At 42.5% G+C, this 24,808-nt stretch overlaps 1 protein-coding gene across 1 annotated transcript in view; it reads left to right on the forward strand.

Annotated features, from left to right (window-relative positions):
• The first annotated feature begins 21,643 nt into the window (after positions 1-21,643).
• The window catches only part of PRKAG2 (protein kinase AMP-activated non-catalytic subunit gamma 2), a 48,766-nt gene continuing 45,601 nt past the window's right edge, over positions 21,644-24,808 (forward strand). Inside the window, exon 1 of the mRNA XM_064638595.1 lies at positions 21,644-21,719. Coding sequence (XP_064494665.1) covers positions 21,689-21,719 — 31 coding nt within the window. The 5' untranslated portion in view covers positions 21,644-21,688. The remainder of the gene's footprint in view (positions 21,720-24,808) is intronic.

The following is a 24,808-nucleotide window of genomic DNA, read 5'->3' on the forward strand; positions in this document are numbered from 1 at the left end:
GCATTGTAAGGCTTTTGGAAAAGGAACTGGTATTTGCTCTCTCTTTGCTGCATCCCCAGTGAGTTTTGAATCACCCTGCAGTTCTGGGAATGAATCTGCAACTGCAGTGTCCTCTGCTGTAGGAATTTCGTTAGGGAGAGGCAGCTGTGCTGGAGCTCATGGACCTTATTTTACCAGTGCAGTCAGTGAGGGAGAGTCAGGACACACAGCCAGGAATCCAAAAATTGAAGTGCTGATGCTTCCAGAAAGGAGGTGTCGGTAGCACAGGTAGTAATGCAATGTGTCACCAAACAACAACAGCAACAAACAGGAACAGGTTTTCTTCCCCAGAGTACAGATTTCTGAAAGTTTTCTGAAAAGGAGGTGGAAATATCAGACCCACAGAACCCAGATAGAAAGGAGCAGAAACTGCGAAAGTTGTTTGTTGTTTTTTTTTTTTTTTTGCTTTCTAGTTCCCTATATCTAATGATTTAATGGGCTGTGGAAGGTGCGTGGGTGAGTTCTCGGCATCTAATCCACCTATAAAAATCTGAACTGGTCCTGTCAGTGCTCAGTAGCTGACATAGAGTCTCCTTCTATTCAGCCTTTCATCTCCTGATAGAGGAGGTTTGCGGGTGGTTGGTTTCCTGTCCTGCCCTCTTTGGCACATGCTGAGCATGACTCTTCCAAAAGCAGAATCAACGTGAATCAAGCTCATGTGATGCTTGAACCTGAAATACTTGAGTTACGGATCACAAACTTGTAGGGTTTTGAAACTTATGGTCTAATTTTAGATATAAAATATATGTGATCAGGCTTTCCTGTTGCCATATGGTTTTAACCCAAATAATATGCCATGTTAGGCACAGAATTTTAGGTCTGTATAGGGAATGGTAACACACATGAGCCTAAAGCAGTGTGGGATGTGGCTGCACACAAGTTACTGGTGACAGAGCAGGGACGCCCCATCTAATGATGTCACCCGTTGTGCTTTTCAGTGAGTTATTGTGTGTCCATGTGTTTTTAATGCTGTAAATAAATGTAGGGTTTCATGCTATTAAAAATCACAGCAGAATTTCTGGGCTTGGCTTTTCAGCACTGTAAAAGCTCCCTCATCTGAGTAACTCACAGGGGGACTATTCATAGCAATGACTGCTTCTACCAGCTCTAAGGATTGCTGTTTTATTTTGCATAAACCTTGCCATACAGACAGGACAGGGAGCATCTGTCCTGCTAACATTATGGAATTCAACTTTTTATAGGGGATTATATTGAAATATAGGCATGGGGGTTGATGAGTAAGAGGTGGCAATGAGCAGAGGGGCTTCAGGGCAGAAATGTATGGCTATTTCTTACTCCAGGATCACATTTGCCAGTGATTGCTGTTATAATTCTCTTCTCAGAAGATGTAACAGGAGCTAAATTTAATTCCCTGTTTACAAAGCATCAAACTACTGTTGCCTCTACATATCCACAGTTCAAAATCGTCAGAGTTAGTTTAATATTTTTTTTCTATCCTTGTTAAATAGACAGGGTCTGGCAGGCTGGGTTTCAGGATTTTCTATGACTGGATGTTGAATTCTTGGTACTGTTTGGAGTATTGGAGCCTGGCAGTTGTCTGTGGCTGTCTGACAAACACTTGCTTGTCTTCAACTGTTCCCACAGGTAGCTTTGCTTGATTTCCATGAGGGTTTTTTTGGCAGCCACTTAGATCTAAGAATACATTATCAGTCTCAGTCCAGATCCCCATAACTTTTAAACCAGGCTGCACCCAGGCTATCTGGAGAGAGCAAAGGGGAGAATCTCCTCTGTGGGCTGGTGAGCAACAGAGATGATACAGGGCCATGGCAAGTGGTTGTCTTTATCCTTTTGTGAGAGCATCCTTAGCCCATCAGCATGAACCAAGCATAGCCATAAAGTTGATGAAAGGAAAAATGATTTGCCATGGCAATAACTCTTTCCCAGAATTCTCTATCCCAGAAGCATGAACACAAGGACCTTGATAGGGAAGGGGAAGGTTTGAATGCACCTCTCTGCCCTCAGCCAAGTTTTGGCTTGTTTAGTCAATCTCTGCCCCATCTTTGCTGCTGAGGAGGGCAGTGATGTCTCTTGCAGAGCCTCTCTGTGTCCTGCCCTTCCCAAACTGCATTTGCCTGCTTTTATGAAGACCTTTCACCTCTGTGTCTGGCAGGTTTGGCCACGTGCAAAGTCCTCAGCACAGAGCAAGAAATGTAAAAATTGGACGTTTAACCTCGGGTTGCTTCACCCAGGCATGTTCTGAGCCCAGGTGCCTCTTTGCCGTGGAATGGCATAATATTTATCCCACTGCAGCAAGGCTGCCAAGCCACGTGACTTGGCAGTGGGACATGCACGCAAATTATTCTTTGACATATTTGGAGAGGCGCACCCACCAGGCATCATGTTTGCCCACATTTGAAAGAGTCTTGATTTAAACAAGAGGGATTACAACACTCAGTGCTCAGTTTCAGGCTGCAGGAGTGATTTCAATTAATTAAATGGCATCGGGACAAGTTTGGGAGGTGTGTAAGTGTGTAAAGTGGGATATAAAGGGATCGTGGAAAAGCATCTCAGTGCAGTTGGGAAATGAGTGAGGTGCCTTCACAGCCCCTTTCTGGTGAGCATTTGGTGCTCAGGGTTTAGAGCAGTGCTCTTATATGTAGTGGCAATCAATTAGACAAATACTGCATGAATTTAAAAGCATTTCCACTGTTTGTAGGCTTCCTCTTGTTGACTTCTTATGGAGCTGAATTCCATCATCCTTCCACTAACACATAGAATACCCTTTGTACTGGCTGGTGGGACTGTGATTGTGTCTTTTTATTCTCCACATTTTTTTTTTTTAATATCATAGACATTAAATCTGCCTTTCTTTTTCAGTTTCTTTAGTACACCTTACGGGACATCAGAAAAAATGCTTTTCTTCTTTTTCTTGGACATGGCTGCATACTAAAGTCCCCAAAATTTGCTTCTCTAGTATAGTTTTACTCATGGGAAGTCTCAAAGATGTCCAGCCTGGGTTTTTACATGTAATGGTTGCAAATCTGGGCTCTGAAAACCCAAGTTATGATTTATTTTTTTTTAATTTGCTTATATCCATGTGTGCACCTGTTCAGATAACAGGTACAGGCAGCTGGAAGTTGGCCTGTAAGTCTGGTAACAAATCAAGTCTCACAGCCAAATCAAAATGCTGTCCCTTGTCATAACTGAGGTAACAACACACACTGCTATAGAAACCTGATGCATGAATGGAAAAGACCAGCTGTACTTGAGAAGGGGGGGAAAAACCCAACTCTGAATACAATAGTTTAAGTTATTCTGAATTTTAAAATACTGGGGAGTAAAAGTGGCAAAGATTGTGCAAGTCAGATATGAACAACTTTCTTTGTAAGTTACTCTGGGCAGGAACTGGCCAGAGTAGGTAAGTCAAATAAGTTGATAACTTGCTTAGTGTCAAGGTAAAGTTCACTGGCCCTCTCTCTATTGATTTTTATTGGGATTTAGATCAAGACCTTTAACTTGTGAGTGAAATGAGAGAAGGAATCAATCACAAACCGTTTCCCCTCTCCTGAAGTACAGCTTCACTAATTAACGACAGTGATTAAACGTATCAGCTTATTTGCCGCTTGTTCAACCAGTTTTGAAGATGTGGAGCACACATTTCAGTGTTGCTTAGATGATGTAATAGTTCATTTTGCATTTCCCCAATATTTTTTGTATAAAACTCAAGAAGCTTCTTAGATATTCACAGTGTGACATAGCAAGTCATAAATCATCACTGTGTGAAGATTTATTAAGAAATGTCACCAAGATTCACTGAAGGGGAAGCAGAATCAGAGGCAAATAAGCTTGAGGAGCTGGGATGCTCTTTAATTTCCTTCATTTTTTATCCTACACCATTATTTCAACTAAAAATTTGCAAGTACTTGTGATCTGTGATTTTTGTGATCATAACTCACAGATGATTACTGAGTTATGATCATATTATGTACAATGTAAGTCTGATTCTCGCTTCATAAGTAGGTATAAATCAGGAGTAAGTTGAGATATTTCTTTTTCATATATGTATATAAATGATAGAAGAAATCAAAAGCAATTTATGAAACAGAATTACCAAGTCTAAATTTATTGCAGCTTATTGAATCCATAGTCTCTAATGACCCTGGGTTATGGAATTATGTTGCTTTAGAAAAGCTCTAATTTTATGTCTTTAAAAAAAAAAAGGAAACAAAAATAATTTTTTTTTTCCTCATTGGAATTTACAGCCCCTTTGGGTGGAGAGAAATACTGGAAAAGACTTAGTATCTCAAAAGAAGAAAATGCAGATAACAATCCTGACATTTATAGGTTTAAATACCATGGCACTTATGAGGGTTTAGCTGGTGATTTTTTTTTGTGGCATTTGAAACCAGTCTTAGTGATGAATACAATGTGCACACACAAATGTGTTCATCACAGTAGGACCATATGCATTAAAATAGCTGTATAGTCCCAAAGGAATTTTGTTTGTTTAATCCTGGGACGTGTCAATGGAAAACCAAGCAACCAAAGCAGAAGTTGGCTTCGTTGTCAGAGCTGCATGGTACAGGCACAGCTTCGGGCACAGAACTTTGCAAATACTGGCTCTTGGTCCTGGTTGTGCAATGCTCAAGCAAAGGAGCTGAGCTGCCTGTGATGCCAATAAATGAATGAGTTAAAGTTGGATCAGCTTGTGGAACATCTACGTCTAATCCAGTGCTTTGGTAGCTCTGCTGTGGCCATATCAAGGCCACTTGTAACAACAGAGCTACTGAAATGCTGGCTTATATTTACGTTGGAGAGGGGAACGGTGTGTTGGTGTTGCTATACCATGCTCAGAGTGTGAGATGCAGTGTTTGTGCCAGCGGGTCTGGAATACCCTGAGCAAAACAAGGTGTTTGGGAGCATGTTCAGCTTGGCCACACTGTGGTGCTACGGCCAGCAGGAGTCACAGTTCTCAGAAATGGCAGTCTTCCCTTGTGCATATAAAAAATAGATACACACAGCCTAAGAACCCAAGCCCAGATTAGTTACATTGACTTACTAATGTATAAATGACCCCTTGTAAATCCCAGAGGGATTTTTTTTTTTTTTTTTTTTTTTTAAGAAATGCTGAGCAAGGGCAGCAAATCAGTTTGGAGATCGCAGGAAAAAGAACACCCTCAACTTGAGCAGAATGGCTGGGGAGATTTTTAGGCCTGCTCACAGGAGGGGAGGTGGACCATCCTCAGTCAGCAAGGGTAATGTCCATATCAGAGGCAAGGCATGAAGATGCTCTAGGAGTAGGACTGGGACAGGGGGAAATGAAAATAGCATATGTGCTTTGTTATTGAAATGTGTATGTTTTATGGATGTTAATGTAAGCAAGAAAGTTCCATGGCGTTTCAATAAAATCCACCTATTTCTGTCAGCAGCACAGAGCTGTACACTGCAGGTCTGCATTTGTGTGGGAGAACTGGGAAGCTCAGGTGCCACCTGGAGTAAGGAGAGATCAAATGAGAATCTGTTTCATTATCCAGCTGGGATGAAATATATGGAAGATGGAAAGCAGATCAGATCTGAAAGCTCCCTAAGGCAAGACAGCTTGACTTTAGGAAAACCCAACCAACCAAACAAAGCCACGATTATCCACGTTACAGACCAGAGGCATCCCATGTGTTGCCATCATGATAAGCATGTGCTTTTCCCATGAATTTCTGTGACACGTTCTGTTTTACTTGTTATCTGCAAGTTGGCCTCTCACGGAGCCAAATATTTGAGCAGGAGTCATCTCCATGGTGTTAGAGGGATCTGATTAGCAACCCAAGTGCAAACAGGGGCAGCTGAGTCAATGGCAGAGCTGACCCCAGCAGCCTGCCAGGAAGGGGCAGCTTCACATTCCAGCTCAGCACGGTGGGAACTTGGCCAGCCCTGGCTGCCCAGGAAAAGTCATGAATTAATGCATGTCTCTGCTGAGGAATGGGGATGGCATTGCTGGGGCCTCTCGGAAGGGAAGGGAATGGACTAGTTTGTGCTCCTGCTTCCCATTCAAAGAGCAACTTCTAACCTCTGGGAGCACATAAATGCTGGTTTTGTAAACTGAGATGTGTAGGTTGTTATTTTGGTCTACATCTCGTTGTGGATAATGCTCTACATATTTGATGTAAATGGTACAATGGGTCTGACTCCAAGAGAACTGTGTAGCTCAAGGGATAAATCGCATCTCTGTTCTCAGGGGAGTGAGAAATGCTGCTCTGGTTAAGTCTCATGCAAGCTAATTTCTGCAGAGCCCGATGTATTCTCCTGCTGATGTCTTGCCTTTGTTGGGTTTTGTTTCACATGATTAATTAACCACACTGCTACTTCCAAGCACCTGAGACCCCTTTGAAGCTGCAGTTTGATCAACTGATATGCAGTTTGCCACAGGTATAAACAACCTTACTGCATTAAACTGACACTTTCAGTAGTTTCTACAGCCAGAAAAGTTATCTCGGAAGAGCTTCTCCCTGCTGAATCATGACTCCATGTTCTAGCAAAGTCTTCACCACCAAATGTTGGCTTTGGTCTTTAAAAGTGCCTGTTGTCCTAAGCCAACGTATTATTGCTTTTAAGAGATAAAACATGCATTGCCACGTGTTTAAAGCAGTTGTGTTGGCAAATAACTTTCTCTCCAGAAAGCAAGAAAACTGCAGCCTGGGAGGGATCTATGCAGTGGTTCATAATCTGCTGTAGAAGAGCTTTATCATGAGCCCCCCAGCTTTGATTTCAGTCTCCTTAGACATCATGGTAGCTCCACTGAATTGAATATAAGCTCACAGGAGAATTATTTAATATGGTTGGAAAAATCCGTACTGAGATTTACTGGGACTTCAAGAATAAATGAACCAATAAATTCACTTGGACCTGAACATTACAGAAATAGAAAGCTTCTACTACTTCACACAACTTTTTAATTAAAACTCACATTTTATTAATATTCTGTTTGCCCATTTCACCTTCTTCCTACTAGTCATATCTTTGGTATTTTCCTCCCATTTTAGTATTTAAAATATGCAAGAAGCATCTTAATATCCTTTTTCTACTGGTTGATTTGCCTTTTTTTTTTTTTAAAGCTACTTATTTGTTTTAAAATAAAAAATGTCCAATCACAACCACCTGAAACACTGGTTTCCTCACATATTTGTATTCTGGTTGCAGTGTTCAGATTCGTTCAGTCAATCTTCCAATGCAGAGAAATTGTATTGCATAAAGATGATTTTTTTTTCTCCCCTAAGGAAGTGTGTGTCTGTGTCAGCTTGTGGCTTTTTCTGCAGCCACAGAGATAATTTAATCAACTATCCATGGATTCACTCAGCGGAGAATTTATTTTAATGACATAAAGTCCTACAATTCCTGTTCCTCCTAGTCCTGGATCAAAAGGAGGAAGGCGAGGTGGAAAGGATGAATAGCCAGAATGCTGAGTCCAATCAATTCCCAGCTGCTTTGACAGCTCTCACAGGGCTATAAGTAGCTAAGGCAATTAAAACTAGACCATCTCTGGGGCTTTTTTAAGATACACATTGGTACCGAAATCATGACCCCAGCATCCTGAAGACAAAGTTAGTGGCTTAAACCTAGCATACTTTTATCACCCTAAATCCTGCACTGTGCATGGTATAGAAAGGCTAAACCTCAGGATCTGGCCTCGTGTGTCTATATAAATAGATATCTTTTGGTTAAGTAACGTGACATAAGAGGGTGCTCGAGGGACAGCCTCGTTTTACCCATTGAACTGATTTCTCATGGCACAGTTTGTTTCTGAATTTTAGACTCGATAATTTAATAAGCATCCTGTTATTTTGCTAGAAGATCTACAAGATCAGAACTTCTCATAGGAGTAAACTCCATTAGTGATTAGAAACTGGATACCCACTCTCTGATTTAATGGAAAGCTGCAGTTTAATATAAGATCACTGACAGTTACCAGTTACCAGCTGGTAAGAAACTGCGCAATTTTGGAACACAAAAATTATTTACCATCTAGGCTGTTTCTTCACAATAGGGAAGTGATTATAGACCAAAGACCAAAGTCTTTCCATGAGAATGGAAGAGAGATGCACAGCTTTGAACCTGTTTGGTTGCACCTTTCCTGCTTCTGGATTGGACTAGAGGGAAGATACAGCTAAGAATAACCAAAAAATGCTTATGAAAGGGAACTCTTAGCATTCCTCAGCATCTGCATCTCTCTTAACCCAGTTTTGCCTGTATTTTATTTTTGGATACAGTCTTTAATGGCCAACACAGCTTTAAAGAATGTAAAAAGCTGGTTGGAAATTTTCTGCACAAAGCAGTCATATTCCTTTCTCACTTACAACATTCCCAATCCCTGAAATAAACTTGTGAAGTTGGGAGAAATAAAGGGGACATTGTGAAACAAGATTCACTCCTGTTTATCTTCTTTCTCTCAACTTTCATATTTTATAGTGTCACTACCTGCTTGTGCATGAGAGGAGCAATACAGCTCTTTAAAAATACAGCCTGTGACTGGGTTTTTTTTCTTTAAGATTACAATCAAGCAAGTTTGGCCATTTGAAAGTCAGCTGCATGGGCTGCTGACTCAGAAGAGGACTAGATACCATCTTGGCAGCAGCTTGGAAAAATGTTTCCATTGTGCTGGTGAAATGAATGCAAAATATTTACTCTTTGAGCTTGTTCACAACAGCAGCTCAGTTCTCAACTGGAACCGAGGGTGGGGCCATGTGGAAGACATTTGTAGGAAGACAATAATGATTTGTACAGGGCCCAAGGTGCACATAATCTTATTGTATGATTAACAAAGGACAAGGCTCCTACCATATGGGGCTTAGAAGCTGAAGTGTAAACCGGTGAATTAATCAACAGAGAATAAAAGAGAAAAGGTAACAGAGGCAGAAGGGCAGAAAAAGAAGGGGAGGGAACAGAATTCGAGAGGGGATTGATTAATTTAGTCTTTTTGCATGTTTAGTCTTTCAGTAAACTGCCAGTGGTAAGGTTAGTATGTTGGGCTTTTGACATTTTGATCTATCCTATTTTTTCACTTAAAACTGCACAAGCCGGGGCATCTGTGGTATGTAGAAAATCTTCTTCCTTCTGTACCTCTGAACAGAAAGTTACTAATTACTGGTTTGTGGTATATGAGCACATATGATTCAAGCAAAAAAGTAAACATGCTTCTTGCCCTGAGGACCTTATTGTCCAAGAGCCTGATCTAGCAAAACAGGCCAGGCAAATTCTAAAACCGTAAGAAAGCATTGGCTTAAACAGGATTGTTCCTAAACACGACTTCCAGTGTATGCTTACAGAAGAGATTTTAAGTGTAGCCATAACACAGTGAGCAATGACAGAAGGCATTGAGGAAAGGTAACCTGAAGGTTACAGCCCCGGGTTTGGCTGAGTTTGCTGTGTATTAATGTTGCTGAATCTCAGGTGCTGTTTTGGTTTTGGCTGATGTCGATGCGGTGGTGGCCCTGATCCAGGAAAACACTTAAATGTGTGGTTAATTTTAAGTATATTGGTAGCCCTGCTGGAGTCAACAGTACTAGAGCACTTAAAGCTGTGTGCATGTCAAGTCACTTTGCCGGATCAGAGGCTTTGTACAAGTTTTATGGTCTATTAAAACACTTAAAAATGACAACCTCAAGTACTGAAGATGAGAAAGGAAGCTGATGGACAGAGGATGGAAAAAACAGTTGGGGAATACATTAAAGGTTCAGAAGAGAATGAGGGAAAGAGCTTGGGAATGAGAGGAGAGGGAGAGAGAGAGGGGGAGGGAGAGGAGAACTGGTGACAATGGAAAATAGCTCCTGACAGTGGCAGGGAGAGCAGCAGCTGCAAGATTGCTATCTCCCTGCTGTTGTGTGTTTGGCATTTCAAGCTCTGGGTGTTGGGATTTTTGGGTGTTTCCAGTATTTACTGGGAAACATTTATGGTGTGTTCTACCTCAGGATCCAGCTCCTTACATAAACTGGAACAGCTACAGATGAAGACATGGCTTATGAAAGAAGACAAGAGACCCCTTTCTTCCCCCTTTCCCTTAAGCCTGCTGGAAATGACTGCACAAAAGTACATCCCAACAGACATCTTGCACACAGGGAAGACCCTGCCAAAGCTGATTTCTTAGGGAGCACTGTGAGGAATACAGAATCACAGAATCATTTAGGTTGGAAAAGACCTCTAAGATCATTGAGTCCAACCTTTGACCAATCTCCACGGTGTCAACTGGACCATGGCACTAAGTGCAACATCCACTTGTTCCTTGAAAACCTTCAAGGATGGTGACTCCACCACCTCCCTGGGCAGTCCATTCCAATGTTTAACAACCCTTTCCATGAAGAAATTTCTTCTGATGTCCAACCTAAACCTCCACTGTTGCAGCTTGAGGCTGTGTCCTCTTCTCCTGTTGCTGGTTGCTTGGGAGAAGATGCTGAGCCCCATCTTGCTACAACCTCCTTTCAGGCAGTTGTGGAAAGCAGTACAGTCATCCCTGAACCTCCTTTTCTCCAGGCTAAACACACCCCAGCTCCCTCAGCTGCTCCTTACAGGACTTACTCTCTAGACCCTTCACCAGTTCCATTGCCCTTCTCTGAACTTGCTCCAGCACCTCGATGTCTTTCTTGTCATGAGACACAGAACTGGACACAGGACTTGAGGTGTGGCCTCACCAGTGCCAGTTAGAGAGGGACAACCACTTCCCTGGTCCTGCTGGCCACACTGTTTTTGATACAAAATAGTTGCCACAGAAAGTGCACAACCTTCTTTCCTGCAGTTTGCCTTAAGAGTCATTCAGAGTCAGTTCCAGTGTCATTAAGGAAAACAAGAGTTTAAAAAGGAGAAAAATAGTGCCAGTAGCTAGACATGGCTTGGAGATGAGAGAGAGCTGGCTGCAACCATCTACCCTATCAGAGATCACTTGTGCAATTCTAAGGCACTTGGTCTCTCAGTGCCTCAGTTTCCCATTTATTAAAAAAATGAGGCTACACTAAGTCAGAAATGTTACAGAGATAAACACATTAAAAAGTTCTACATAACTCAGATATTTTTTGAACAGGAGTTGCAAGTGGCTTAAGATAAGTTAACCATAGACAGAGTGTATTGTATTTAAAGTTTATAGCAACAAGCTTTTACACTACAGACTGTAACTGTGGACAGGAAGCCCTCATGTTTTCAGAGCACATCAAGATGTGCACAAAAGGTCACTGAAATAGGCTGCTCTTCTGAGGCCCAGGGAAGCATGACAAGGAATAATTTCAGCTCTTTGCAGACATTTAACTACAGACTCAATCTGCATCTAAGCTTATGTGCTTGTGAACCCAGTATTTGCCATCTCCACACTGTAAGCATCCACTGCCTATGGATACACTTCTGTATCTGCATCTCCACAAGCTCTGCAGGAACACGAGCGTGGTGGCGGCTTGCTGGAGGTGTAGCCCTGGTCCTTAGTGTGGAAATAATTTCAAATTTTTTCAATTCCACTTCCTGGAATACAGGGAAAGGCCTTACCACTATTTGCATGTCTCTTTGTGGTACTGTTTGTAGCCATGAAACATTGAGCTCAGGTGCTTGATACACTTCTTGCTTAGCACGGCCCTTGGTTCAGTCCTTCCAGGTGGTGTCAAACCACAGAACCAGCACAGAGCACAATCTGATTCCACTGGTAGTGTACCTGAAATGATGGAAGGATGCAGTTAAGGGGCTGTCAAAATGGAAAGCATGCATGACAGAAGGAAGATACCCATTGAGTGTTGCTGTCATTGCAGCTTTCTTTCGTGCACAGCAACAAAAAAGAAGCAGCACACAAAAATTAGGGCTGGAGTGATCAGCAGTAGATCTGGAATGAATTCAAGAAGAGGGTTAGATTCCTCAAGCTGTGCACATTCAGTGCATTTTTAGTTGAAAATTAATTTATTTGGAGGTTACAGGTCAACCATAGCCTCTGTGTTGAAGGAAGTTTATTAATATATTGGTTTGTTTGTGCACAGTAGTAGCTAGTCTGAGATAACAGACTTCACAAGCTTTAGTGGGGCCACTGATAGCACTCACCCTTAGAGTTTGTCAGCTGTGGGGTGGGCTTGAAAGCTAATGCTTAACCCCAAGGGCTACGAGGAAGTCCTTCCTGGTGTTCAAAGTCCTCCTAGAACTGCACTAAAAAATGCATCATTATTTGCCTGCCTGTTTGAGAGAGCTTCCAAAGGCTCCTTCTGGAGCCCTACTGAGATCCTCAGTCGTGATGAGCCCTGCAGAAAGTGGCCACCTGTAGCAGCTGCTCATTTTCTGTTCAGCTGCAGTTACCTGCATTTGTGGCACAGCAGCTTGTGCCACAGAGGGAGTTATTTATTCAGCCCAGGTCTATGCAAATTCCTTGAAGTTTTATTAAAATTGTGGGTGACTCAGCTCTGAGCTGAAGGTTTTCTCTATTTCTCAGGAAGCCGCCTTTGTAACTCTGACCAGCATCACTCTGCCCACATCCAGGTTTGATAGATCTGCTTCCAGACTCTCAAAACTGCTGATGCTCACGAAAATGACAGGCTGAGAGAGAGCTGGAGAGGGACTTTTCACGAGGGCATGGAGTGATAGCACAAGGGGAAATAGCCTTAAGCTGAAGAACGGAAGGTTAAGGATAGATTTTAGGAAGAAAGTCTTTACTATAAGGGTGAGGCATTGGACTTGAGGTTGTGGACTCTCCATCCCTGGAAGTGTTCAAGGCCAGGTTGGATAGGGCTCTGAGCAACCTGGTCTAGTAGAAAGTGTCCCTATCAAGTGTCCCCCTGGCAAGGGGGTTGGAACTAGATGATCTTTAAGGTTCCTTCCAACCCAACCATTCTGTGCTTCTAAAATTACATTTGAACACTAGGCTATGAATAGGTTATTAGAATTTCATATAGTTTAGTCAAGCTTCAAATGTGGTATCAATTAACTTCAGGCTTTGTTAGGGGGAAAACTGTTTCATTTTAAGTTTGAAAAATATCATCAAAAGCTGGTGTAATAAGTGTTTGCACAGTGAAGTCACTATCCATGACTGAGCTTTGAAATATAACACTAAGATGAAGGAAGCAAAATGGTGGGTAGTAAGTGTGTTTATTTAAATCAGATTTGGCTCTGAGTATTTTTTTTTCATTTGTTATTCTCAGTGGCCTCAGTTCTGCAGATTACTCATCAGTACTCTGGCCTCAATCCAGCTAAAGTACTTAAGTAAGTGCATAACTTTAACTAACACAAATAATCCTGTATTCAGTGCCAGCAAATGAAGACCCACATAAATGTGGGCTCATGCTTTCTTCTTTTCCATTCACTTTAAATAAGTGGATGCTTACCTGTTTTTTACCAATAGGATTATCTTAATCTGTTCTTTGTTTTTGTTTTGTTTTTTTTTGAAATGTACATTTCCTACAACAAAATACCTACTGTAATCATGCTTATTACCTGACTGCTGCAGCTCTCTCCAGCAGTAATTCCCCCTTGCCCTTAACTGTGACCTTCAGTGTGATAAAGGGTTGGTCCTATTTCAAACAGCCTAAGGAGCACTCAAGTCTACGTGTGAAAACAGCTAAACTATATCTTTTTGAACATATACAATAACAAATATTTAAGACAAGAACACTTAAAAGCTCTGGAATAGATTAAAACTAAGTGGCATCCCTGTGTTTGCAATGGAGGTTACAAGTGATTGTAACTTGACTTTTTTGAACTTTGTGTTCAAAAGGACAGAATTTAAGTTGTTGTGCTGTTTGATTAATAATGTGTCACACTGATAATTTTGATTTGGACTCCACCTATACTCTATATGAGTAATCTGAGGAAGGAATGTGGGCCACAAAGGCTTGTCTGGAGAATGCCTCTGACATTCTTGACTCAAAACTCCACCTTATCTGAGCAGCAGTGATACAAGATCAGACACACAGCTACAGATTAGAGTTATGTAAACAAATCCTACCCCTTCTACACTCCTGCCTTGACTTCTCTCTAAGAATTTAGCTTGGGATCTGGACTACTCCTTCATCTTTTGCTGTCCTTAAGTTTATTTTTCAGAAATCTCTTCTCTCACTGGTACCATTTTTTTCCCTCAAAGTGAGGAGCTGCAGGAAACTGTTTGTGTATAAAATGGGTTCTTTGTTTCTGGTGTCATATTAAAGGAAGTTTTGTAAATCTATCCCGTGTCTGAATTAAGTCAGGAACAAAACTCACTGGGATTAAACTGCAAGTTCATTTCCATACAGAAATATTTAGGAAGGGCTTGCCACTAAAAATGTGAAATCACTCTGCACATTCAGTGCATGTTATCTTCAGGGTAAGCAGATTTCAACACTCAGTATTGCAGTGAGGATTTAGTAGAAATGCAAGTTGTCCATTTCATCATCTTTCCCAGTGCTGAATGCAGTCCTATATTTCTTTTTTTTTTTTTTAGGATTTGGCTAAATTTTCTTGTTGTTCCATTTACATTATCCATTTAACCTACTACAGATCCCCAACTGTGACTGCTTATCACTAATAATTTTCTCTGTACAATAATTAATATTATAGCTGCTGCTATATGGGAAGATACCTGCAATAGGAGACTGGCTACTAGTTGTAAAATATAAAAGCAATATACAGTTGTTCTGTATTCCATGCTAAAAGACTCCTGCTCAGGACCACTGGGCGAGTCATATCCTGATGATGTTGGGATGAAGTTAAAAAAATCCTTTCAAGGCAGAGTTCTTACATGATGGCAAACTCTGAGCTGTTTTGCAATGAAATCAAACCATTAGAGCTTCTACAGCCCCAGCATACAGTTTTAGAAATAAGTTTAGAATAGACACAGTTGTTCCCTCACTTTCATACCTGCTGCAGGACAGTTGTGTCCCTAATTCACTGAGGGCCTCACAGATTAGGGACAGAGCACCCAGCTGACATTGGGGAGCACACAGTGCCAATACAGAGTGTGTTGTCAGTGCCTGGTGTTGTTACGGGAGTTGGTTACTGTGTTCTAAACAAATTGCAATGTCTGAGCTGTAACCACCTTCATTTACACTTGCTACTCACTGACATGATTGGAGCATTTAATATTTCAAAAGCCTTTTAAGACTAAAGTAATTTTTATTGCATTCCTTCCGGGTACAGGAAGAAAAAACTTCAGCCAAAAAAAAATAAAAATAAAAAAAATCCAGCATTTTGTATGAGGCATCCCCTTCCTTACTGGTTGGTTTGGTGCTGGAACAGAGGTTCCTTAGAATAGATGGTAGAAACTACAACTCCTGCTCAGTTGCTCTGATCACTCTGAGCTTTTGGAGGTAAGGAGCACTCTGTATCAGACCAGGCCTGGAGCTCTACACTGGGCCTGACCATGTTCTCGAAGCACCCAGCACACTCAGGGACTGCCCCCCCATGCAGCCTTTTCACCTCGCAGGTGGCATTTTTAAATCCCGAAGGGATCCAAGATGGGATTCTGACCTCAGCCTCCCTCGTTCCAGTTTTCTCAGCTGTTGTAAACCACTGGTATCAGTTACCACACTCTAGCAAAAAACAAATAGGAGTTTCATTTACAGATTAAGCAGCAGATGAAACCTTTTTTTTTTTTTGCTGATAACTTGTCTTTATCTACTTCACAAACCAGACTAGATTAAGCCAAAATTAAGCGGGAGGTGTTTTAAATTAATTTTGCACAAACAAATTGCAACAGGATAAACATATCTATGACATACATTTGGAAAAATTATAAGTTGTTCTTTGACAGCTCATCAGGAGAAGAGTTGTGAACTACTTCAGTTGTATATAACTGTAATTGTAGTAAGGAGCACTAGCAAATGGTGGGAAAATTACCATTTGTAGTTTACTCTTGCATTCAAAATGGCTTTGCCCTGATTTGCATTTAGATGGGAATTCCTTCTGTTGCTCTTCAATCCATTAGGTTTTATAAGGTAAGTAGCTTTTTTTTTTTCCCCTCTGAAGTACTGGGAAGGGCATTCAGTTTTACTGCCGAGCCATGAGCTGTGCAGGTGGCACCTCAGCATATCCATATTAAGCCATCAGGAAAGAAAAAGCCTTGAATTTACCTGGAAATGCCTATTTCTAAATAAAGCACAGGTAACATTTTTGTCGCAATGCTTGAATAAGTCTGTTCCACACAGACTTGTGACTTGCAGCAGCATTTCTTTTTTTAGATTGTTCTTTCTATTCCTACCCAGTCACCAAAGAGTAATATGTAATCTTTATTATTACTCAAACAATATTTGCTTTAGAATTTTTCTAACACAGAATTAAGGCTACTTGTTTGTGGGGAGGGAGGAAAAGCAAATTTACATTTGTATTAGGCTGTTGGTAAACTGGCTTTTGTACAAAAGATACATATAAAGAATTCTCATTGAATTATCATACTAAGACTAAATATATTTTTCTAAAGATTGGACAAAAATAGAAACAAAAGAAAATAAGTCTGGAAGGGACATTAAAAATTCATTTGCCCCCATGGCACAATCAACTATATGGAAATAATAACCAACAATTTTTTTTGTTTAACCTGTTGCTATAAACCTCCTGTGATGGAGATTTTACAGTTTTTTCAGTAAAATGTGCTGGTGCTTCACTGTTGGTACAGTCAGAAAGTTCTCCCAAAGTCCAACCTAAGAATTCCTTGCTAAAGGTTAAGTAGATAACTTCTCATCCCATAACCAGTGGACCCAGAAGATAATCACTTTCTTTCTTGCAAAAACACATTATACTTGGAGACTGTTACGGTATTTTTCTTCAGTCTTCTGTTCCATGATTTTTTTTTCTTCCTTTCTAGATGAAGAAACTGCAAAGTTTTCAAGATCTTCTTTACAGGTTTTCTAGACTCAGAGATCATTGTTGTTCCTCTTTTTGGACTCTCTTGGTTCATTCTTGAGTTTAATGCCTAAAATTGAATGCAGGATCCCAGCTGGCATCTAACCAGAGAATATGTAGAACAGATTCTCCACGTCTTACCTATAACACATTTGTAGACAGTGTGATTTTTTTTTTTATTTTCAAGAAACTGACACTGCAGTCTGACTTTCAGTTTTACTCTCAGGTCTTTTTCTTGCATGACTGCTGCAAGTCCCGTTTTATTTTTGCATTTGATTATTGTGTAACATGTTCTATTTACCCGTATCAAAGTGCATCCTGTTTTTCAAAGCACTGCAGCAATTCCCAAGATTATTTGAAGTTCTAAGGCTGTCCCTATAAAAGCAGCTTCTCTTGCCACTGAGTCATTTTGAGTCATTTGAAAATGTGGTCGGGTTATTCATTACTTCTTTATCGAGTCATCAGTGGAAACACTGAACGATATTGGACAGAACACAGAACTTCTGTGGAACTCTCTCTTAAACTCTTCCAGTCAGATAAAGAAGCCTCACTACCTTCCTGGTGAATATTGCTGTGACCTTTAGCAGTCGTTCCTGGCTTGCTCGTGTGCCTGTCATGCAAGAAAGTGCCAAAAGTCCATTAATTTGCACTGCATCTGCTCACCACGGGACTTCCAGCCTCTTACTAAGGAGACTGAGAGTGGCTTGGCATTGGTTATACATGTTGGATGTTAGAGATGATCCTTCTTTCCTCTGTCTGCTTGAAATGGGTGTGGTTGCTCTCTTGCACATCTTGGAATCAAACTTGCACCAAGGGGTGTAAAGTCTCTTGGCTTGCTGCCCCCACCTTCCCACACAGTGAACCTGAGCAGGTGGAGGCGCAGTGCTCTGGTCAGTCCAGAATCATTTTATCCAATCTAAAATGGGCCGTGTGAAGGATGTCCCAGAAATATTTGTTTCTCCACTGGCTGCAGAAGCAGCAGCCCAGGGTAACTTGTTCAACATGAAAAGCTGCAGAGTAGCTCTGAGTCAAAGTGTTTTGATACAGGTGATGTGATGGCTGCCAGGGATAGATCTCTACCCTAGTGGGTGCATTCCTGCTAACTCTGGGAGGCAAGATGGCAGGAAACTACATAAAAACAATCTTCTGCTGATGTTAGTTGCTGTTCACATCCCTGAACTGTTCCTATCATTTAAATTTATCATGCTCTTATGAAAACAATGGGATTCCTTCTATAGGACATAGGACTAAAAGGACTCCTAGATTATCAGAAAAAGGAAACATAGATTATCAGATAGGTTTTAACATATTCATTATAAGTGAATATATAATTTACAGGACTGATTTTACTTCTACAGAGTATTAGTCACTCCTCACTCCCTTTGCACTAGGAAGATAAAGAAAACAGCCAGAGACAAAGTAAGGAGTTACCTATTAAAATTTATGTTCTAGCCTCTAGAAGTCCTAAAACTCCTTTTGTTTACATCCACCTTTTATGACTTTTGCTATTGTATCAACTGTGAGTTGTTTTACTTTGGCTCTACAAAGGTTGCTGCCACTGCTATATTAAGGTTGTGTTGGTCCATGGTTTTTGGCACAAATAATGCCCTTATAAAAACATAGAAAAGTAGAAATGTATTCAGGCAGCTTTTGTTTTGCACGTATCTCTCTTCTAAACTTTTCTCTATAGACTTTATTTTGCCTGGCAGTATTTAGCATGCAAAGTATGTTCTGTCCTGTTGCAGTGGGTATCTCAAACAGTTGAAACTGGTTACCTGATAGCAAACTTTTAAAGCATAATTTGGTCAAATCCCTTGGTTATAGCTAAAAGAAACCTCCTGTGGCAGTAGAACAAACAGTCACCAAAAAAACCCATGTATTGAAATGTTACAATATATAATATCATCCTGGTGGAAATTATAAGTCCTTTGAAAGACAGATTTTTTTCCATATCTTTATCCAGTAATCCTTCTGTAAAATGACAGGCAGAGTTTGCAAAGAGGTAATACTGTTAAATATCTTCCAATTTGTCTAATCCTGTTCACAATGGACAGGATGGTGTTTTTACTGTGATTTAAGCTGACTTAAGAGTGGGTTGTTTCCAGAAGGTGTGGTCCCACTGTCACTCCTGCCCTGGGCACTCCATGTCCCAGTGCTGATACAACTGCACAGTGACCTGGATCAGGAACTGATCTGGATAAAACCCAATCTTTTCTTATTAGTCCCTTTGGTTTTCAGCTGCATCAGTTTCCTGTTCTGACTCACTGTGTTGCCTACAAGCCAAAAGGAGCCAGAATGCAAAGCGAGGAGCAAAAGGAATGCCATGATCAGCAGCTTGCTCCAAAATTGGTTTAAACAAACTGTGAGACTGCAGGCAGATTGAAGGATGGGGTTTCAGCTTTTAGTTCTCCATTTCCTTTGGGTTTGGTTTTTTTTTTTTTGAGCAGTGTGGATGGTACAACATAGCTATAGAGTTTCCATTACAAATCTCTGTTATATATTAAACTACTGCCTTTTTATTATTTTGAGTATCTCATAGTACTCTTGGTCTGGGTGCAGACTCTGCCACTTTAAAATCCTGATCTTGCAGTGGGCTCTGAGGTTCACAGTGCAGTGCAGCATGAAGTGGGCTTATCTGACTTCTTACAAACATCTGGTGTTCTGTAGCAGGTGAAATGCAATGCACACCTTTCAAGACTCAGTGTCACTTCCAGCTACAAACAACCTAGGAGTTGTATTTCCTCATGGCTAGTGCTTACTAGATAATTATGGGGAGTAAATAAAAACAAAGAAACAAAATCATGGCAGCTATTTGCAGTCCATCATGTCACCTTTTCTTCTCTTCCTTTGATGAGGAAAAGATGTTCAAAAATCTTATCACTATCAAGATAAACGATAAGGAAGATAAATTATTTAGAGCTTTTAAAGCTAGCTCCCAGAGACAATTAAAAGCTTCCAAAGCATTTTAAATAGTAGGTTGAAAATATAATAAGTTAATATGAGCTGTTTTGGTATCTTGTGTGACTCGTCAGGTAGAGCATTTAATAAAGTCTTAGAGGTCTTTTAAAAATACACCTAGGAAGGAAATATTGCAGGATTTTCTTTTCAAAGGATCTTTACAGTAAAGAACTAGATGTTGTTAACTTTCCCATATATCCCAAAAAGTTTCTCTACAAATAGGTGGTTTGGGAAAACAAAGCTGTCACCAGCACTTAGTTTCCTTGCTTGAAACTTCACTGGACTTGAGAAATGAGACAGATTTCTGTTTTCCCATAATTTCTGGCTCTCTCCTCCCATCGTAGCTTTAATTCTAATTATCTTTCATACTTTCCTACATTATTTGCACATTACTGTGCTATCCTAGATCTTATCACCCTTCCCTCCTTGAAGGACTCGCTGAACTTTTGAAGTTTGAGCTTCCCCTTGGGACCAATAGATTTCATGTGTTCCCTAATGACTCCTTTGGCTCCTCTGGAGCACCATCCACGTGTGTCTGCCCACAGGATCTGTTGCCATTGCCAAAGAAATAATCTGTTTTCCCCTTCTGCAGCATCCGTGTCTGAACTGCACCGGTCCTGCTGAGCTCCCTAAGCTGTCAGCGGGGGTCTATTCATTAGAGTTAAGGAAGCCCAGCTAAAGCTTTACCACACCTCCCTGTCTAAATAAATGAAAATGGTCAACCTATTGCGAATATTTCCTTATTTCCATCGGTTCTGCCTGGCTTACAGGGTGCAGTAAATCCCGTCTTTGGTAGGCTGAAGCCTCCCGTGGTGTTAACTCCGTCCTACAGACACTGGTACCAGGGCGGCTTTGGGCGCCGCTTACACGGGAGACGCCGACATTCGGGATAATCTTGAATCGTAACTTAATCTGGAAATTTTTTAAAATGGAAACGAGCGCGCCTGTGCCCAGACCGGGTACCCCGGCATGGCGGGTACCTCAAGGGTAGGGGATACCTCGGGATAGGGGGTACAGCGAGATGACGGGTACGCCAGGATAGGGGCATACCCCGGGATAGGGGGCACCTGGGATGGCGGATACCCCGGGGTAAAGGGCACCCCGGGATAAAGGGCACCCCGGGATGGCGGCCCGGCGCACTGCGGGAGCTCCCGTCACACACGGGGGAAACCCCTTCCACACCCCCGTGTCCCCCCCGCGGGCAGTGGAACCGTCCGCTTCCCCGGCGCTGCCTCGCAGGTGAACGCGCGGGACCGTACCAACCGCGGCTGGCGGGGGGAGAGCAGGGCTTCCCCGGCTCCGCCTCCCCTCGCCCCTCTCTAGCCCAGGGCAGCCCGGCGAACAGCCGAGCCTGGAGAACGGGCAACGAGCGGCGGCCGCGTCGGCAGAGCTCTCAGGGCACTAAAGCTGCCCCTGCTACCCCTCCCTTTCCCGCGCGGAAGTGGTATCTCCCATCCCCTCCCGCCGCCGACCAACGGGCTCGACTGCAGCAAAACGGGACGTACCAATCGCTCCGCCGGGGGGAGGGGGGGGCGCGGCGCGGCGAGGCGTGGCGGGAAGCGCCGTCCTGCGAAACGGGAGCTCGGGGAGCCGCTCCCGCCGAGCGGGGAGGAGGCGGCGCCCGCAGGAGGCACGGCCCGGGCGGCCCGGGGGGAGCCACGCCGGGGGTTGATGGGCTGGGGGAGGGCGAGCCCCGGGTCCTCCCCCCTGGGTTCCTCCCCCCGCGCCGGGTGCGAGCGGCAGCGTGTGCGGAGGCCGAGGGGCAGCCGCCGCCGTCCCGCCTTCCCTCCCCTCCCCGCCCGGTGCCGCCGCGGGGCCGGTGAGTCCGCGCCTGGATGCTCATCCCCTTCTCCTCTCTTCCCTCCCGCAGGCGGCGGCAGCGGCTCCGGCTCCCTCGCAGCTCCCGGCCGCCTCCGAAGGGATGCTGGAGAAACTAGAGCTCGAAGATGAAGGTAAAAATCCAGGGAAGCGGGGGGCGGGGGCGGCGCGGGCGACGGGCCGGGGACACCCCCGCTGCCGGCGGGGTCTGGGCAGCGGGAAGGGAGCGGGGCATCCCCTCGGCGGGATCGGGGATGCGCCGTGCCCGGGCCGTGCCCTTCCCGGCCCCGCATCCACCCGATCCCGCTGCGGAGCTTTTGTCCCGGCTGTGCCCGCTGCCCTTCCCGGCGCCTGGATCCGCAGTTCCACCAGCCAGGGGTTCCCTGCTCCGGGGGGAACCAGCCTTCCTCCTCCTCCTCCCCTGGAAACACTCGTTCTCCTCGAATACGTCCGCGATACCAAATATAGGCTTTGGGAGCAGTGATGGAAAGCTCTTTCGGCTAAAGCTTCTTCTCCTTATGGCAGCGCGTACATCTGTTCGGAGCGGCAGCTGTAAACTCGATTTTCCTTATGTGGCCGCTCTCCCTGGTTGTTCTTCGCTGCAGCTCTGACAGAGCGTGCTCTGCTCCATAGGGAAACTCCTGCAAGTTCTTCCCCTCTTGCAAGCACTAAACCGTGCTGTGGATGTGGGTTTGTTTTTTTTTGTTGTTGTTTTGTGTTTTGTTTTTTTTTTTTCTTTTTTTTTTTTTTCCTCGAACTTGCACAAAGCAGTCGCTTTACCTCTGAAAGATCCGGGCTGAATGTCTTGAGCTTTCATTTTCAGAAAGGATTAGCTCGGGTGGATGCAAATGTGGACGAACGGCTAATCTCCGTGCTCAGCGTCGTGGAGTGGCTGAGACTTCATGGGATGTGTTTTTTTTTTTTTCGGTAGTTGGTAGCTGCTATTGTGAGATGTAGGACAAATATTTAAGGAAAACTTTGAAAATAGCAGGCTGAGTCATTCTGTGAGGAGAAATATCTAAAGCCGGTATGCTAATAAGGCAGCTTCTTGGTTACGAGCATGCTGCCTGCAGTTGTGGGACTGGTCTGGAAAAGTAACACCTTTTATATTAATCTTTCTGTGTGTGAGGAAAGGAAGCTCTTAACAATCGCATTCTTTGAGCTTTTTTTTTTTTTTTTTAGCAACCCAGACAGAGTTTGAATTGCAATGAAATGCTTGTGCCTTTGTGCAGCATGAACATGCTTAAGTATGAATATTTGGTGTAGTGGATCTGTTGCTAGCTTGTAGGTTTTTTTCCCTCACACTGTTTAACTTTTTAGTCAGTCATTCATGCTATGCTTATGGAGAGTTAGAAGGTTACCAATTTACATATTTATTTTTACATGAGGCTTGCTGTTGCAAGATACAAGTTCCTAAAACCTGCTGAATCACTAATAGTTAAGCCATTTTAGAAGTTACTTTAAACATCTTACAAATTTAGATATCTGAAAAGGATGTCTAGCCTAAAACAAAACAAAGTAACAAACCTTCAGTTTTTGAAACACCTTTGCACTTTTAACAGTGTAACATGGTATGATTTGGAGACGCTTGATTAGGCTGAAGATCTGTGTGTCTTCTAAAACCCTGCAGTAAAATAATACAAATTCTTCAGAAACTTTGATAGGTTTTGTTTTGTGGGTTTTTTTTTCTTGATTTTCAAGCTTCCATTTCACTTTGTCTCCCAATTCATTTATCTTTAAAGCTGAGGCTTTGTCTGTGGGTGCTCACGCTGGGTGGGTGAGAGAAGTTCAGGGACCTGTCAAAAGATAATGTATAATAGCAAACCTTTGGCCAGCTTAAAGTAGTATGTGCATTTTGAAAGGAAGCAGTCACCTTATTACCCTTTCAGACTTAATGGAAACCTAGTTTTAGGCCTAATTTTAAAGCCAAGTGGGAAGGAAGTAAAGTGCTGTGTTCAGAACTTAAAGTGTAAGTGAAATTGAGAGTGTTGAGAGTCAGACCAAAACTTACTGCTCAGAATTCCTTTGTCTGAAGAGACCCAGAGGAGTAGAATCACAGGAGACTGAGATGCAGGTGGAAATGCGGCAGCTTAGTTGCAGTACCTGTTTTATGACCTAAATTTTTGCACTGGTTGCTGTCGTTGTGTTTGTGCTAATATTGGGGGTGGGGGAGTAAAGTGACATCTGGTGGTGTTCACTTTGTTGTTGGATGGCAAGTGGTGAGCGCTCAGAAGTCAAGAAATCTTGGTAAGGTTTCATTAAGTAGCTGTAGCCAAACAGCAACTGATGATCTTTTGTCAAACTTAAAGTCTCTCTGCTGTGAGAGTTAAATGGGAAATTTGAAACTCATTTTGACTTTCCTGACTGCCTCTACTTTGGAGTATTTGCAAGCTTTCCAGTTCTGTATCCATCAACAGTTGCTAACTATCTTGTTTATCAAATTATGCTCCAGTTTTGTTGAAACAGGGAGCTTAATAAAAGGAGCTGAAAAATGAGGCTCAATGTGTGCACTGAATGCCATCCAGTGTGTGAAATGGATTTTTTTTTCACTCTCCTCAAAGGTTACTCAAATGAGAATCTGAAAGCACAGAAGGCATTCATTTAATTTGGATTCTAATTAAGAGAGTGGCGTTGAAAAAATGATACTAGAAAGATTTATGTTCTAAGTAGTACTGTAATGAAATATGCAGAGTTTGGCCTGGTGATGTGACTTCTAAATAAAATGGTGCTGTAAGCTGAAGGGCAGTTTTATTTTCCATTATATACAAAGAATACACATAAACTATTCTGTGTGTAATTAGCATGGACAGTGTTAGGTAGGGTGCTGTTGTTGCAGAAAGAAGTGCTGCTCATCTTTTTTGTTTAAAACATCTTTGCTTGATATATCTGCCTGGACTCTCTAGGATCAGCGTAACATATTGGTGAGTCACTAGTCTATCCAGGACTGGCTTAATGGTACTGCTGTGGTGATGTGTAGGGCTAAATCTTGGTGAGATGGTGTTAAACATCACCAGTGCACTGCAGCTGAAATAGGGCAGGCTTTAGGCTCATTTCTGCACATATGGAGTCCACAGAAGGACTGGGTAGGCCAGGAATATTTGTTTTCCTTAGGACTCCCTAAAGGACCTTTTTCCAAGCAGCAATCAGACCAGAAAAGTAAAAACTCACAAGTGTCCAGAGTCCCTTTTTATCTGAAGGATGCTCAGCTTAAAAATAAACAGAA

This window comes from Pseudopipra pipra, chromosome 1 (genome assembly GCF_036250125.1).
Source record: "Pseudopipra pipra isolate bDixPip1 chromosome 1, bDixPip1.hap1, whole genome shotgun sequence".
Taxonomy (NCBI): Eukaryota; Metazoa; Chordata; class Aves; order Passeriformes; family Pipridae; genus Pseudopipra; species Pseudopipra pipra.